General features: G+C 62.6%; 1 protein-coding gene and 1 long non-coding RNA gene across 4 annotated transcripts; one reads left to right on the forward strand and one right to left on the reverse strand.

Annotated features, from left to right (window-relative positions):
- Positions 1–4,954: 4,954 nt before the first annotated feature.
- Positions 4,955–5,869, reverse strand: DIO3 (iodothyronine deiodinase 3; the record flags this gene model as incomplete). The annotated part of the gene is made up of 1 exon (XM_082854421.1): positions 4,955–5,869. One exon carries the CDS (start codon positions 5,867–5,869, stop codon positions 4,955–4,957), a length of 915 nt encoding a protein of 304 aa, XP_082710547.1.
- Positions 5,870–6,990: 1,121 nt separating this feature from the next.
- On the forward strand, positions 6,991–12,340 carry LOC309958106. 3 transcript variants are annotated; one of them, XR_014326002.1, is made up of 5 exons: positions 6,991–7,970; positions 8,566–8,692; positions 9,928–9,986; positions 10,211–10,276; positions 11,196–12,340. It is a non-coding gene; the product is annotated as an uncharacterized lncRNA (long non-coding RNA). The 3 variants fall into 3 exon arrangements; XR_014326004.1 differs by lacking the exon at positions 11,196–12,340 and having other exon boundaries at positions 6,991–7,102; positions 7,841–7,970; positions 10,211–10,921; XR_014326003.1 differs by lacking the exon at positions 11,196–12,340 and having other exon boundaries at positions 10,211–10,921.
- Positions 12,341–17,187: the final 4,847 nt, after the last annotated feature.

The raw sequence follows: 17,187 nt of genomic DNA on the forward strand, positions 1-17,187 counted from the left end.
TTCTGAGGGGCTAGGGGTTAGGACTTCAGCATATGACTTTTGGGGGTGGACACAATTCAGCCCATAACCCCTTGGCCCAGCTCACTCCAACCACGCCAAGTCTCAGTTTCTTCATCCTTGAAATGGGGCTAATGATCGTACTCATCTAAGAGGGATGTGAGGATGACCGAATCAAATAATTCTGATAAAGCACTCTGCCCAGTGCCTGGCCCCTAGATCGACACTCAGATGTCACGTCCTACTACGGCACGTGTGGGTAGTCCCACCGCTGGAAATGTTACTTCTCTGCAGATGGATGTCTGGATACTATAAATAGGAGGCCACGGACCTCTCGGTTACCTAACTAGCCCTTTACCCCACAGTTTATTTCCTTCAGGTATTGTTTTCTGAACACAACTTGCACTTTTAGGCCTCCGTGGCTTTGCACTGGCAGTGCCCTCTGCCAGGGATGCCCTTCCTTCACCGTCTGCCTGGAGGGGGCACTTGTGTCTTCAAGTGGTAAATAAGACCTTCTCTAGGAACTCCTTTCATGCCCCTCTCCCTGCTTAAGGCTAAACCGTGTGCTAAGCTGACATGGACCTTGAAAATACTACTGATGAAGATGCTGGCGATGGTAATGATAAGAATGACGGCTGTCTCACCCCCTCCTGCCCATTGCTCTGAGCGTTCCTTGAGGGCAGAGATGAGTTCCTTCCGGGGGTGGGGGGCACTCAGACATCTAAATGGTGCCTGGCACAAGTTATCCTGCAGGCACAGACCTGCTGAAACTAGATGTATGGATGGGCAGAGGATGCCGGGATAGGGAACAGCATGAAAAGTGTGTGGGGCCGGTGTGGGGGATCGTCAAACACTCTGCAGCATGGTCCTGATGACAGAATGACAGAAACTAGATCTGAGAATGTGCTTGGATAGGGTTGTAATCGGTGAAGTAGAGTCTGGAAGGAAACACACAAGACAGTTCACAGGGGCTGTCTAGAGATGGAAAGACTGGGTACAGTTGGTGGTGGCTTTCAAACATTTCCAAACATTTTTAGTCCCTCGGGAGAAATACATTTCACATCAGCCACATTGCTTGTGTGTGTGTGCACACGTGCACACACACACACGCACAGTTAAAACAAAAGTTTCAGGAAACCATAGTAACCTTAGGTGACATGTACCTTGGTGTTTATATGGTACTGACTCCATTTCAGTTCTTCAAAATGCTTGACTTGATCTCATAAGTTGTTTTTGACCCACCGCTGGGACTTGACATGCAGTTTGAAAACTCCTGATCTAAGCAAGCCTTGCACTTTCTGCTCTATGTTCTTCTGTATTTAAAATTTAATATTGAAAATGCATTTATGTCTTATCTTCACATTTTTCACTTAAAAATAAGGAAGAGAGAGCGCGCACCGGGAAAATACAAAACAAGAAAATCAAATAGATTTTCTAGAAGGCAGTTTAGCAAAATGTGGCAAAACAGGCATCTTATAGATGTGCATGTGTCTAGCAATTTCACTTTAAGAAATGTGCTAGTGGGGTGAAAGTGTGTAGAGCCGTGGGCACAGTTTGAAGAATGTTTGTAACAATGAAGCATCCCTCCCACCTGGGGCGCCCATGGAGCCATCTCTGGCCCTCTGGTCCAAGACGTGGCCTGGCGTCATTCAATACTTATTTACAGACATGGAAAGAGGGGAGGGGTGCACGGAAAGAGGGGTGCCAGGGAGTCAGAAGTTAATGCCAGCCTGTAAAAGGATAATCCCGCTCTTGAATGCGAGAGGCAAGTGAGAAGGTGCACACAGCAGGAGGTTACCTTAGGTTGATTTTATTTTCTTGGGACTTTTCTGTGTTTTCGGCAATGAGCGTGCATTCTTTTTGTAAGAAGGGGAGGTTTTAAAGGGGGAAAAAGAAAGGAGAGAAAAACAAGAAAAGGAGGGAAAAGGAAGAGCGAGAAGGCAACGGACTGATGAAGGCGAGGAAGGGAGACAGAGGCCGGAGAAGAGAAAGAAGAGAGGGGTGGCCGGGGCGCCCCTGGAGCGCTGAGCGCACCGGGCCGCGCAGGCTGCGGCAGGAGCCGCAGGTCCCGGCGCCGAGCGCTCCGAGTTTCGGTCCGGGAAGCCCGAGGAGGCTCAGGGGGCGCAGCCTCCACGGGGAGGGCAGGGCGCTCAGCGCGTCCAACTAGACCCTCAAGTGGAGGACCGGGTCGAGGAGCTGCCCAAGCACGCAGTGGGAACCCCGCGGCGGCGCCCCGCCGTTCCGGGTTTCCCTCCGCTTCCTCCCGGCCACCAAGCGCCCCCCCACCCCACCGCCGGGCGGCGCGCGCAAGAGCTCTGGGCGGGTCCCCCCGGCGCCCGGCCGCTTCCCCGCCGCTTGCTCAGTATTCTTCTTGGGGGTTTTGGGGTGAGAAGAAGCGCGCGGGAGGAGGGGGATGGGAGGAGACGCAGAAATACCATCTGTGCCAATTTTTTCTTAAAAGTAATTTTTTTTCAATTTAAATACTTTTAAAGCAAAAAAAAAAAAAAATTCCCCAGCTCAGGGTGTCAATTCCAAAAAGTTTCACGGAGGAGCGGCATGGGGGCTGGGCGGGAAATTGGAGGCGGCGTTGGTGGAGCAGGGGCCTTTCTCCTCCATCCAGCCTGCTGGAGACTCATCCCCGCAGACCCCCACTACCCCATGCCCCAGCTTCAAGCGCGAGCGCTCACACCCAGAAGCTCACCGACACCGCCCCCCACCCCTTCCCGGGACTGGGATGGTCCTGGGTTCTCTGGCCGGGGAGGTTCGGCTGCTCGCCTACCCCGACTCCCGGTCCACGGACTCCCTCCTCAGCGCTCCTTTCTCTGTCTCCCCCGACCCACTTTTCTGCTCAAGGGGTCAATAGAAGAGGGAGGGGGGCCGAGCTAATCTCGCTCTCCCGGAGTCTTCCTCACCTGGGGAGCAACAGGGGAGATAGTGAGAGCGGGTACTGCGACAGAGCGCCTGGCCTGGGCAGCGGGCGGAGGTCTGTGCCCAAAGCCACGACCCCCTCCTCTCCCAGCCCCGGTCCCGGCCACCACCATCCCTCTCTTTCTGGTCTCCCTCAGCTCAGCCACCACGCTCTCCTCAGCTTCCCAGACCCGAGCGCGTTGGGGGTGGTGACGAGGTTTGGCTTGAACTTGGGGAAGCGGCGGAGGGGCAACAGGAGGGTGTGTCCTGGGCAGGGGGCGCACTCGGCGCCACCCCCGCCCCGCAGTAGGAGCTGCTGCTAGAGCGATGGCGCCGCAGGCCCGCTCTCCCTCCCCCGTCGCCCCTCCCTCCGCCACCTTGCGCTATTCTAGTAGCGCCTCCCGGGGACCCCAGCAGCCGGGCGGAGATTGGGGGGTGGGGGAGACAATCTTGTAGGTTCGAGAAGGGCGCGAGGGAGTAGGGAGGTGCTAGAAGGGGGTTAGGGAGGATCCAGGTGCACAGAGGTGCCCGCGGTGGGCGTGAGCCCAGACCTACCTGGTCCAAAGTCCCCCGGCCTTCCCCCACACCGTCCCCTCCCCCCATCGACTGTCGCTGGGGGAAGTTAGATGGGAGGCTGCAGGGTCAGCTGTAACTGCGTGCGTGTGTGCGCGCGCGCGGTGGCAAGTGCGGGCCCCGCTGCCTCTCCCGCCTCCTTCCAGGACCCAGCCGGGCTCGACTCCTTTAGCCCTCCTCGCGACCTCACGTTCCCCACCGCGGGTGCGTGCGTGCCTGTGCGCCTCCCGGGCACCGCCACGGACCCCTTTCCTTCTTCCTTCCCCTCCAGCGCCCCCGCTAGCGTAGGCTCCTTCTCTCCACCCTTCCCCCCAGGGTCACTATGGGGACGCGAGGGAGAGATTTGTGTTTAATTATTACCGCTATTCAGAGGGAAGAAAAAATAAAGGGACCAAAGGCAACCCGAAAGCAATTTACTTTAAGCCTTTATTATTGTAGTGTAAAAAGAAGTTTATATACAGGGAATATTTCCAGTAAAACACTCACTAAATGGCCTTCGGATCAGGGGCCCCCCGTCTTCTGGCCCCGCAGTCGGCAGCTTTGCCTGGGAGACCCCTCGTTCGGGGTTCCCAGGCTCTTCCCCCACCTCTCTCCCCCAGACTCCACCACTCAAACCCCGTGTGCCAGGAGCCCCAGCCCCTTCCTTCTCCCTGGGGCGCTGCGAACCTCGCCAATGCCTCCCAAGCCGTTTTCCTCTGTCCCGAAGCAGTTCCCCAACCTCCCTCTCCCACCCCGTCGACGCGGTTTCTACATGGAAACCCAGAGCACTTTCCCCTCTCGTTTTAGGCGCTACCTCGAGCCTCCTGCAATTCAGAACCAGCTCGTGGTCAAGACCAGTTAGAGACAGTTCGTCATCAGCAGCGGGGCTCGTGAGCACCGAAAATAAAGGGAGGGGAAATAACCCTGCCTACCCCTCCCCACCCCAACCCTCCTCCCCCAGCTCGGGGACAAGAAACAGACACAAAAGCAGCAGGGCATCCCTTCCCCGTGCGCGACAGGTGTGGGTGCCAGGCAACTAAGGCGAGCGGCTCGCGCTGCTGGAACCCAGCTGCGCTCAGGGCGCGCGGGCGCAGCCAGTCTCTTCGCGCGGGGCCACTGCGCCTGGCTAAAGGCACACTGGCTATTCTCTTCTGAGGAGGGCGTGTGAGATCGCGTGGCAGGGGCCGCTGCGAGTACAAGTCCAGGGGCACACAGGCAAGGGTGGCGCTGCCTCCGCGCTCAGAAGGGGGTTTAGAGCGAGCCAGGCAAGTACAGGCAAGGGCAGTCACAAAGGCAGAGTCTGGGGAGGGGGGGCGGGGCGGAGGAGAGTCTTCAGGTGGCTTGGCTGAGAGCGCAGACTCAGCCTCAGATCCATGGCTCAGCACAGCTGTGTCACTGGGCCCTCACCAAGCCTGCCTTTGTTTGGGTGCGTTTGCACGTGGGCTTCGAAGGCTCGAAGGCATGGCCCGCCAAGTTCAGTCAATTGTCCCTTGGCTGTTTACACTCGACGGGTCTGAGGGCCATGCAGCTGCTCATCGTAGCACTCCAGCCAGGTGCGCAGCTCGGAGACCTGGTAGCCATCAGGGCCACGGCCGCCCTGGTACATAATGGTGCCACTCTGGATGACATAGAGGCGCTCGAAGTAGGCGCCGTAGGCGGAGCTGCTAGAGTTGGCCATGGTGTCGAGGACGAGAGAGCATTCGGGAGCACCTTGCTGCAGTACCCGCGCTGCGCTGACCCGGTCCTCCAGGCTGCGGTGCTGCGGGATGCTGTAGGGAGAGTCCGTGGTGACCCAGCCGTCCGAGGGGTGCGCTTCCTCAATGTAGATGATGAGGAAGTCGACGTCGCGCTGATACTTGGTGACCAGGCGCTGGAAGGCGCTCATCCGCGCCATGAACGGTGGTCAGGTGCAGCTGCCGAAATTGAGCACCAGCGGGCGGTTTCCTCGGGCGTAGTCGAGGATGTGCTGGTTCTGGAAGCCGTCGGGCAGGACCACCTCGGAGTTGGGCGCCGGACCGCCTTCGTGTGCCTGCTTGAAGAAATCCAACTTCTGGCCGTGCCACACTGCCCTCAGCGACGCCAGGGTGCACAGGCGGTTGTCGTCGGACACGCAGATAGGCGGGTCGTCGGGGGGCATCTCCTCGCCATCGCTGTTGAGCTCCACTTCAGTTTGGGGCTGACCCCGGCGTCGGCGGCCCAGTAAATGCTTGCGGATGCACAGGAAGTCGAGCAGCCAGAGCATGAAGGCCGTGCCGAGGAAGCGCGGGAAGAGCACGAGGCACGAGGCGGTCTGGGCGCAGAGCCTCAGGGAGTGAAGCAGCAGGGAGCGGAGCATGGTGGCGGCGCCCCCCAGAGCTCCCTGGGACCCTCTACCTTCCCCCACCACCAAACGCGGGGTGGCTTGGCGAGGCATCTGGCCTTGGGCTCTGCGGGGAGCTCAATTTATAGCCGAGGCTTCAATTGGCGGGAGACTCCACCTCCGGCCCGGGTCCGCCCCCTTGCAGCTGGAGCCCGGAGGGATCGCCCGGCGGCGCGGCCAGTGCCTTAGAAATCGCGGGCCGAGCGCTGGCACCGGCGGCCGGAGGGCGGGGCGGCCCGGCCGGGGGCCGGCGGGGGCGGGGCCGGGCCCCGAAGCCCGCTCGCGGGGGCGGGTAACCCGGACCTCAGCGGGCGCCCGGGACGGGCAGCTGAAGCTGGGACCCGGTCCGCGGCGGAGCTCCTCCGGCGAGCGCGAGCGCCGCGCCGTCCCGGTCCCGGCGGCCCAGCTCCGGCCCGCGCCCCCCTCGCCGCGCACCTGAGCCGAGCTCCCCGGCGGCCGCCGCGCTGCGCCGGAGCTCCGGTTCGCTTCCCGCGCGCCGCCGCCAACGCCGCCCCCGCCGCTGCTGCTCGTGCGGGGCCGCTGCCCAGGTGCCGCGGGAGGCCGGGTCCGCGGCCGCCGCTTCGCCGGCCCTGGCTCCCGCCCCGCCAGGGACGCGGGCCCGCGAGGAGGCAACTTTGGGCCCCCGCCGCCTGCCGCGTTCGCCCGCGGGTGCCGCTCGCCTCCCGGAGCCCGCCCGCCTCCCGCGCGCGCTCACACTCGCGCCTCGCACACGGCCGCCCCCCGCATCGCCCCGCCACGCACACCGCGCTCTGCGACCCCCGCAGCCGCCCGAGGCCGCCGAGCGCCGCCCCGGCCGCGCCCGCCCCGTCCCATCGCGCCCCGGCTCGGCGCCGCAGTTCTCGGGTCAGCGGCCTCCGGGGCCCGGCGGGGAGGTGCGGAGGGCAGGGCCGGCGGGCCCGTTACCGCCCGGCGCCGGAGACGCGGAGGGCCGGGGAAGGCAGCACCGTCCCTGCGCCCCAGCTGAGCCGGGAGCGCTCCGGGCGCGGGATGCGGCGGGCGCGGGGCGCTGGGCGGCGGGCGCGGGGCGGCGGCGGCCCCGGGCGGCTCTCCCACTAGGGGTAGCTGTTGTCTGAACGCCGGAGCGCTCCCCTCTTGCCGCTCGCCTCGCCCGGCGCAAACCCGGCCGCCGGGCGCACCCGTCCCGTGCGTCCCCGGACGTTGCTCTCTGCCCCGGGAACGTCGAGACTGGAGCGCCCGCGCTGAGCCACCTTCGCTGACCCGGAGCGCTGCGGCTCGACTCACCGCGGAGGCGCCGGGACGCGGGAAGTGCGTACTCTCAACGGGGAATGTGTGTGGAGGCTTTTAGGGTGCGGGGCAACTCCCCAACTCCGTGGGGCCGGGGTCGGCCCTGCCGCCGTGTCCGAGATCTGCTGATGACTCGCTGCTCGCGGCGCGGGGTCGGCGACTTGGGGCGGCGGGGCGGGGAGTACCTTGACCTGGGGTCCCCGAAGCCGGGAGCCAGGCCCGCCGAGCCTCGGCCCGCCTTGCCCCCCGGGGCGAGGCCTGGACTCGGTCGCGAGCGATTTGGACCCCTGGGGAGTCGAGCCTCCCGGGACGCCCTCGCGGTCGCGGGGACTCGTCTGGGGCGGCGGTGACTGAGCCCGAGTCCGGCGCCACTGCCGCCTGCGTCCCGTGCGCCACCCGCCCCGGGGACCGGCCGCCTAACTTCTTCCCGGGACGGAGACAGCGCTCGCTCCCCGGGCGGAGGTGGGAGCTCGCTGGGCCGTATCCGGCGAGGGCACCGCTCTCGGCGGCGGCGGCGAGGACACAAGTCCGGAGGAGTCAACCTCGGGGCAAGGAGCCCCCAACCTAGGACTCACCGGGCCCCAGCGGGCGCGGGGGGAGATGCCCATCTTGGGCAGAGGTCCTCTCCTCCGGTTTTCGCGGCCTTGGCGGGACCCTCTGACCCGCGAGCTCCCACCTGGGACCGTGGCTCCAGCAGGTCAAGACCCGAGTGGAAGGAAGGCCGGGGCGTGAAGGTAGACCCTTTGCTCTTTCTTCCAGCCAGGCGATTTCTCCGCTGCCTGGGGTGGCGGCGTTGGGGGCTGCGCAGCCGGGGAACTTCCCACCCAGAGGAAAGGCAGCCTCCTCCCCGCTCTTCTCAGCGGCCCCGCACCGCCCCTCACCACCGTGGGTAAGGGGGGGTCTTCAGGTGGGTTAGGGAATTCTCCCCGATCCAAACCTGGCTGGGGGGGTGGCGTCCCCCCTGCCTGCTCCCCACCCCCGCAGGGCACCTCTGAGTTGGCAGATCGGTTCCTTGCCTTATTTTTTGCGGGGGAGGTGGGGGGAATAGGGAGAGAAGTCTTCTACTTGGCTGGTCTCTGAGAGGCGTTCTGGGGGCCCGAGGTTGCCCCTTCCCGGGCAGGGGCCGAGGAAGTCCCAACTTTTGTTGCACAGATCCTCCAGCCTTGCTTCCTTGATTTCTTTGGGGTGCCAGTCTCGGACCTGTGCCCTGCCCCTACCCACACAGGAACTGGGCTAGGGGCATGGGGCAGTCCCCCCTACCCCCTTTCCACATTTAGTCTCAGAAAATTAAAAAGCCACCATGGGCTGGGAGAGCCTTCGGAGCTGCCTGGGATGTAGCGGTGGTGGTGGTGCGTGGGGAAGACGTGGGCTGGCGCAGAGGCAAGACTGGTCCCCCTGGACCCTCTGTGGGCATCCAGCGAGACCACCAACCCACAAGCCCTCTGGCCCCAGGGAGGCTCAGGACAGCAGTGCTTTGCTCTCAGGGCTGTCAGCTGTGCCGGTGGATGTGCTTCTGTTCCTTGGGCTGGCAGGCTACACCTCACACCTTGGGATTCCAGGACATCGGACAAGGTGCTCAGGACCATCTGGCTCCCACAGGCGCTAGTGCAGGTGAGGACAGGCCCAAGGTCCAGGTGATACTGGCCTTTGGGACACAGACCCTGGTGTGGTGACTCACTCCAGTGCTCTGTGCCTCCGCCCCACTCCTCCCTCCCGCTGTCCTCCCAGGCAGCCCCTGCCCCCTTCCCCACCTCCCCAGGGCCCTTCCCACCAGCTGCCCATCCTGCCCTGACCTGTCCTGGCCCGAGGCCAAGTCCTACCTGGGACTCTGGGAGCACTGAGCCTCGGGCCCAGGGGGACCAGAGTTGGAGCTGGGGCTGTGCCCATGCCACTGGGCTGGGCAGGCTGGCCTCCTTCCTGCCTGCCCTCCAGCAGCTCCAGCAGGGGGCGGGCAGGGGAAAGAAAGGGAAAGACAAGTTGGACTGGGTCCATTTGGTGTCCAGGAGCAACTTGGACACGGGCTAGGGGGAGGGGCAGGCAGCTGGGGCCCTGGAACATCCGGGGCGGGGTGGGGAGGGCCTCCCCTCTTCCCAGACCGTACTCCGGGGGCTGGGTACCCACACAGGGAAGGCTTGTCTCCGACCCCTCTGCCACACTGCCCCGTGTGGGGCTTGGTGGGTGGGAGTGCGGTGGGCATGGCCTCTGTCTCCCTATGGGTAGAGCAGCTCCCAGCGCCAGGGAGGTTGACGCTGAGACTTACCATGGGGCGGGTCCGGCCACCCTGCAGAGGGCCTCCTGGAGCTTTAGGGAAGAGAAGGGGCAGCCGCCGGCACACCTGCCGAAGAGGGTCGCAGAGTGACGGCTGTATCCTGGCTGTGTCCTTGCCCAGCGTCATAGTGATCTGGCTTCTGGGCCCCAGCCCTCCTTGGCTACTGACTCTCTGTCTCCCCTGCCCCCTCCACTGGCCTCCTGATGCTCTGGGAGATCCCAGGCCCTGTCCTGCCTCTGAGCCTCCCCTCACGCTGTTGCCTCTACCCGCCTCCCTCCCCTGGCGACACCCATTTTTTCTCTTCCTCTGCCTTCACCTCCACCTGGGTCCAGCCTGCCCCGTCCCCACTGGGGGAGCTGAGCCCTCCCTCCCCGCCTTCCTGTGCTCTCTCCCTTCGTCACGGCCGCGTCCTCAGCCTGGGCATGTTTCACCGCTAGTTTCTGTGTCGGCTGCTACTCAGGCCCTGTTGGGATCCTCTGCAGTGACTAACCTGCACCCAGCACCCCGGAGGAGCCCAATAAACCTTTGTGAAAGGAGTACCTGCGTGCAGCGTGGGCTAATTGAAAACTTGTTTCAGGCGACCTTCAAGATACTTCATCCTGCCCTTTTGCGCGCTGGCAGGCAGCTGTGAGCGAGGTGGGGCGTGTCCGCGGCTGGGCAGAGTGAGGACTGGGGCCACAGGCAGGGAGTCCCCGGGAGGTCCCCTGCAGGCGTGCTGTCTGCTGAATCCACCCGTTCCCCGGCCGCTGGCCCATCGGTTTCCCTTCCTGGGATAAGCAGGTCCTCCCACGGGTACCCGGGCCGTCCCCCAAATGTGCTCACCCTTTTCTTTTGCTTCAAGAGTGATTTCTTCTTTCCAGACCTCCCCTCTGACCCGACCTCTCTGGACTCCAGCTTGGCTCGGCTGAAGGGTGGATGCCCTGCAGGTGGGTTGGTGGCTGCAGCCTCAGCGGTCTGGGCTTAGAGGTGTCCTTGACACAGAGGGTCTCCATCCCTCTTCACGTGACGCACCCCGGCCGGGCACCCTCCCGGGAGCTGACGGTGGGGCCCTGGGGTGGTTGGCAGCCTGGGACCCAGGGCTGGAGAGCTTGCTGGGGCCCCAGAGCTTGGATGGAGCAGGTCTGTTGGCAGCATCCCAGGACTGGGGGAGGCCCGGGGCTCCCGGTCGAAGAGAGGGGAAGGCCTGGAGGTGAGGCCCTGGCTACCTGCTGGTGACCTGGCTGTGTCCTGTCCCTCCCTCTGGCCTCATCTGCACTGCAAGGGGGTCAGATGGCTGCTTTCCAATGCCTTCCTGTGCTCTTCCTCCACAATTCCAGAAGGTTCCAGAAGGTTCTAGGAAGTCCTCTGGGCCCTGCCCCTGCATGCCGCTCTGGGGCTGATGAGACCCCCACTTGAGGCCAGAAGGTGCCTGTGGCCTCAGGTCCTCAGTATCTGCTCCCAGCCCATCTTTCACCTGCCCCATTCCTGCCGCAGCCCTGGGACCTCACATTGTGGCCCATCCCTAACTCTCAAACCCGGCCTGGCTCTGACTTGTTCTGCCCTGAGCTCAGACCCAACTGAGCATCCTCCACGCTGCCTAGGGTTCGGCCAGACCCTGCGGAGGCTGGGCCGACTCCTTGCCCAAGGGCCCGTGTGGGAGGCCGTGGCTGTGGGACCTGCCTGGGGCTAGAGGGGCCGTGGGAGGCTTGGCCACTCGTGTGACGGGCGGACCCTGCTCTGAGCCCTAAAGCTGGCTGGAAAGCCATCTTTGGGGTCAGTCTGTCCTGTCCATCTCTTACCCTCTCTGGAAAAAGGTGGGGTGCAACCAGCCAGCAGACTGGCCCCCAAATCACTTTGCTTCTCCAGGTCTCAGTTTCCTCGACTGAGAGGTGAGCCTGACGTTGTGGCTGTGCTGTATTCACGTTACCGACGCCGGGCAGGGCCCGCTGTGCACGTGTGTGTCTGTTTCCACCCGGCCTTGTTCTGAAGTGCACTTCAAGCCTCTTGCAGGAAGCCATGGAATAGCCCGGGTGCCACAGGTGAGAAGAAAAAGTGCAAACGAGAGGAAGGACCCGCTCCCCACTGGGGACCCAGTGCAGCCTCAGCTCCCTCCACACGGGCCATGGACCCACCACAGATTCTGCCTTGAATATCCTGGTGGTTAAACCCAATTGGCTCTGACTCCCAATGTCCAGAAGACAAAAGCGACAGTCCAGCTGCCCGAAATGTGCGCCTGTGGGTGTGGCCGTGCTGGTCGGCATCCCAGCAATACAGCTTCGGAGGCGAGCCAGCCTGGGTCTCTGAATCCGGGGATCACCATGGTGCAGACACCCCAGGGCTGTGTGCAAATTAAATGCCATGAGGCCCGTGGCTGCCAGCGTGGAGGAGCTCAGAGCAGACAGGGACCTTTTCCCGGCATTGCTGAGGGCTCAGAGACAGCCAGTAAAGTGGCGAGGGTGGCAGTGCGCTCCCCGGGGATGGCTCGCCACAGACCCGGCTGTCTCGTGGTGAGAGTGCCCTCCTGAACTGTGTTGGGGCCCCGCCCCCTGCCCCCAGTCCAAGCCCTGGTCCATGCCAGGCTCCCAGAGGGGTCTGGGTGCACAGTGAGCTAGGCATGGTGTCTGCCCTCCAGGAGCCCCCCAGCCCAGCCAGGTCCCTGGGAGGGGTAGGTGTGCTCGTGGGAAAGGCCCCTCGTCTTCGGCGGGACCTTCAGGAGCTGGTGGGAGACGCGAAGGCTCAGGGAAAGCAGGGTCTGTGTGGCTCTGCGTGTCACAGCAGCCTCCGTGTCACTCTACCATGGCCAAGGGGTGTGATCTTGGGCAAGCTGCCTGAACTCTCTGTGCCTCCATCATCATCTATGAAATGGGCAGATCATTCAACCCCACCTTTTCATGAGGTAGGAACTTTTATTCCTCCCATTTTATAGATGAGAAAACTGAGACTCAGAGAGGTGATTTACCTAGGAACACATAGCTAATGTCTGACTCCAAAACTCACACTCGGTGATTAACAGGAGATGTCCAATCAGCGTACCCTGGGGACAGAAGGGGCCTACCCGAGGAGGGAGGGGAACTGGGTGGGGGGAGGCTGGGAGGAGGGGATATGTGGCCTCTGAGTCTGATGGGAGTCCTGGGGAGAGGAGGTCAGCTGTGGTCTTTGAGGACACACTGAGTTGGAGGTGTCTGCAGGTCTCAGGAGAAGATTCCAGCACTGGGCGGGGGTGGGGGTGGGTGGGCAGAGGGTCGAGCTCAGCATCATGGGCTAATAAAGCTTTGCTTTTGGAATTTCACACTGTGTGGGGACAGGTGGTTGCTGGCAAGCAGAGGGAACGTGGCGGAGGGATAAACTCCACGGTGCCTTCCCATTGGCGGAGAAGCCAGCTAACCCGGCGCGGAGCGGGCGGAGTGCTGGGCTGCTGGCCCCGAGCCAGTGCAAACACTTCCCTGAGGATGGCGTTTCCAGGGCCTTTGGGCTGTGGCAGGGTGTGGATGTCCATCGGCCAAGGCCATCCCGTAAGGACCAGGCCTTTCCATCCGAGGGGTCGCTTTTGACCTTTGGAATCTCACAGACTTGATTCAAATCCCGACTCCGCCTCATATAGGCTGTGTGGCCTTGGGTGCGATCCTGACCCTCTCTGTGCTGCGGTTGCTCATCTCTGAAGGAGGGTGCTAGTATCCTCTGCTTGTGGGTTTGTGGAGAGCTCAGGAGGGCGTGGACGTGGTGCGCCCGGCACATGGTAGCTGTCTGTACAGGGCTGCTTTTCCTTTGCCAGTGTCTGACGGATCGCATGGAAGGGGTTGGCGGCAGCTCAGCTCTGAAAGGGTGAAATTCACCGGCACTGGTGGTGTCACAGGGTTTCATGGGCTGTGAATGGGGGTGGGGGTGGCGGTGACCGTGCAGCCAGAGTGGACCAAGAGGACCCTCCCTGCCACCTCATTCTCCAGCTGCGGAAGCTGATCTCATCCTTCCACAACTGCCCCTTCTCCTTACACCCTGAAGTACAGAGAGCTGTGTTTCCCCGTGTCCCCTCACTGACCGAGGGCTTCCCGAGGGCAGACTGGGACTGACTCAGCTGTCTGCCAGGCCAGCGCCTGGTGGGCCCAGGAGAGCTTCTGGACTTGAACCTGCTCCCAGGGTGCCCTCAGCAAGCCCTCAGCCTCTCTAAGCTTCAGTTGCTTGAGGGCATGTGACGGTGCGTCTCAGAGCAGGCGGCATTCCTGGTGAGCTAGGCTCTGTTGGCCCTCCGCTGCCATGAGATGCTGGGTAACAAATAACCACACAGCAGCGAGCACGGTTTCTCACATGCTGTGGGGTTCAGGGCCTCAGGGTGCCCTGCTGATCTTGGCGGGCTCCCTGGTGTGCCTGGGTGTCGGCCGGTGTCAGCTGACCTAGGATGGCCCAGGCTGGGATGCTCTGCTCCACGGGTCCCTCGTCCTCCAGCAGGCTCACCCGGGCCCGATCCCATGGGGATGGCAGAGAGGCACAGAAAGGAAGCGGCCCTGATGCATGAGATCGTTTGAAGCCACTGCTGGTTCTGTGTCTGCTCACATCCTGCTGGCTCAGGGAGGTCCCGGCAGAGCACCCACGCGGGGGTGAGGGCCTGCAGAGCTACCGGGGAAGCTCGGGGCACCAGGAGGTATGCAGGACCCTCTGCCACGGGGATGGAGCCAGGAATGGAGCTGGTCGCACCCTCACCCTGCCCTCCTGGCGCCTGGCCCAAGGTCATGTAGGAGTCGGTGCCCAAGCTGGACCAGACCCAGCCTGTCTGACTCAAGCCCGGTCTCGAGGGAAGACACATTTCCATAGGGTCTCAGGTCCCCCCTCACCCCTCCCCTGCCACAGCCATATGAGGCTGGAGGACTGGCCAGCGTCAGCGACAGGGAGGGAGATGCAGCACCCTTCTCGAAGGACCCGTGTCCCATGGTCCGAATGGCACGTGGGCTCACAGATGCACTTGGCGAGTCCTTCAGGGAATGGCCCCGCTTCCTGCTTGGACACCGACCTGTGCGTGACCTGGGGTACACTCCCGCTCCCAGGGGCCTCTTGTTCTCACCTATACGATGGGGATGGTCCCAGTGAATTGTAAAGGAACTTCCAGCCTAGGGCTGGGGGGTCGAGGGGTCTCAGGGAGAGAGACAGATAGTAGGTTTGAGAGAGCCATCGAGAGAGGCAGAGACAGGAGTCTGGCAGGCAGGCTTCCTGCCTCTGATATTTGCCTCTTTGCAGAAGCTTCTGCAGGCCCCTGGGTTGGGGGGTGGCTGCAGGGGTATGTAACCCCCTTCTGTGACTCTGAAACTCCCCCCCCATTTGCCTGTCAGCTGGCCTGCTGGGCAGGCCTTTGGGCAGAAGGGCAGGGTGGGGGTCCCTCTGAATCAGGGGCCGTATCTTGCCTCCCTTCCCGGCCTGGGGGTGTTCCTGGTAGGGCGGGCGGGTTCATCTGGGACAGGAGCGTCTTACCGTGAAGCTCTTAAACATGCAGGAAATACAGTTACTGAGAGGGACTGTGGAAGATCTGTTCTAAGTTATTTCTCAGGAGCAGAGTCACAGCTGCACTGGCTGCTCCGCCTGTAGACAGAGGGAGAGGGATGCCGGGATGCTTTCATCAAGTCCCTACTGTGTGCCAAGTACTAAGCGAAGTGTGTTTGCACGAGTTAGTCCTGTGGTAGGAACCTCTGTTCTCAGCCGTGGTGAGGAGGCTGGAAGAGGGGTCCACGCAGAGTCCTGCCGAGGGCGTGCGGGGTGGCGTGTCCGTTCATTCATTCATTCAGCACCTGCAGCGCTCAGCTGTTCTGAAGACCACACCAGCCCTGTCTTGGTGGGACTCTGGTCGGCGGACGGTGAGTGCTGGAATTCCAGGTCAGTTTGGGTGTTGGCCTGGGGCTGGCATCACAGAGATGATGGCGTGGTCATGCCCTCAGCCGGGAAGTCTTCACAAGTCTGTGTAAACCTGGTCTGTACCCTGTGGCCAGCGGGACAAGGTGCCAATGCTGGTGGTAGGGGAAGAGACCCCATCCCGGAAGGACCTGGCTTTCTGTGGGCCCTTCTGGGACCCACAGTGAGCCAGTTTCGTTGGAGTTTTAGAGCGACTTGTTTGGGGATGTAAGAGATACGGTGGGTTTGGTTGTGGGGAGGAGGGGGACAGGCAATCACGTGGCCGCCCTGTGGGGAGGCTCCCCTGGGCTGGGTTCCTGCACATCCTTACCCTGACGCCCCTTGGTGTCCCCAAGCCTGCTTCCTGTCCTGAAGGCTTAGCACCGAGGCCGAGAACTCCCGGGAGTCCTGTGGGCCTGAGGAGGGCGGTGGACAGCCTAGTCTTCCTGGGGCCTTTCTAGGCTTCAGCCTGGGCAGCCCCCAAGTCCACAATTTGGGATTTGGGTTCTAGGAACTGCTCCCCAAGACCCCAGGCCTGCCACCGGTCTCCCTGGGGGTGTGTGGTCGGCAGGTGGGGCCCACACCAGACAAGGAGAGCCCAGGGGAGGGCCCGTGAGCCCTGGAGGGTGGGTCAGAGCTGCCTATGGGGTGGGCGGAGACCGGGATGGGGAGGGAGAGGCCATATCCTCCTTCTCGAGCAGATTTTGAAAGTGGCAGGCTGGCAAGCGCTGGGGCAGGTGTAGCGTGAGTGTGCCGGCACAGAGGGCCAAGCCCCCGACCTCCTTCCCTCCTTCTCTCCCGCTCCCTGCCTCTCTCCCCCTCCCCCTCCTCCGCACCTGCCCCTCCCTTTCTCTCTCCCCTCCCCCTCCTCCGCACCTGCCCCTCCCTTCCTCTCTCCCCCTCCCCCCTCCTTCGCATCTGCCCCTCCCTTCCTCTCCCTCTCCCTCCCTCACTCGGCCAGTGACCCCCGTGCCCATGACCGCTCCCTGGAGGCTGGCTCTGCAGGTTAGAAGGTGCTCACAGCCATGTCCGAGCCTTTTACGGCTAGAGCTTCTGTGAGCACCATGGGGTCAGCTGACGATGAGCGGGGACAGTCTGGTAAAGACATGGAATCCACCCCCGGCCCTCAGCTGGGCAGGTGGGCTCAGAACCGCCCTGCTTCCGGGACCAGAAGGGCTGCAGCCAGAGCTGAGTAATGGCAAGTGAGCGTCTCCGGAAATCAGGCTGCAGGTCGTGGGCATGTCCTGGGCAGCCCAGCCGCCCAGCATCCCAGGATGCATATGGTCACCTCCCCAGACCCTGTGCAGGGCCCCCTGCTGGGGCCAGACCCTCCTGATAGGCAGCCTGGCCTGGCTGGTGGTGGCCCCAGAGGGATGCTTGGGGTACCTCTGTCCTCAAGAAGGGCTCTTTGGAGAGGAAAAAAGAACACATTTCAACACCTCCAGATTCTGAAAATGGATTTCTCCCAGGGAAACAGAGACTCAGAGCATGCTCCCTTCCCTGAGACAGAGCCAGGAAAACAGCGGGGGAGCGGGGGAGGGGGAGGGGGAGGGGAGGGGGAGGGGAGAAAGGCCTCGGCAAGGACAAGGATCCTGGAAACAGGACGCGGAGCCAGAGGGACCTGGATGCAAGTCCTGCCGGCCAGCGACTGGCAGTGGGACCCGGGCAGGTGACTTGCCCTCTCTGGCCTCAGTTTGTCTTTCTGTTCAATGGGGCCCCCCTCTCCCTGCCTCATAAGGGATGCTTTGAGGACGTGATGTGGATAAAGCAGTTCTTGATCTTCATCCCTTTTTTCAGGATGAAAAAGCCTTCCCGAGTCCAGGATGATAGGGTCAGAGCATTTCTGAAGGTCATCCTACTGGACCCAGCAAGGTTCAAGAGTGCCGAGGGCTCTGGGCGTGACTGCTGTGTGGCCTCGGTGAGGTGATGGGCTCTCTCTGGGCTCTAGCTTTCTCTTCTGTAAATGGGAGCAGGATCTCCACCTTGC

The sequence above is a fragment of the Leucopleurus acutus genome (assembly GCF_964270905.1).
Source record: "Leucopleurus acutus genome assembly, chromosome: 1".
NCBI lineage: Eukaryota > Metazoa > Chordata > Mammalia > Artiodactyla > Delphinidae > Leucopleurus > Leucopleurus acutus.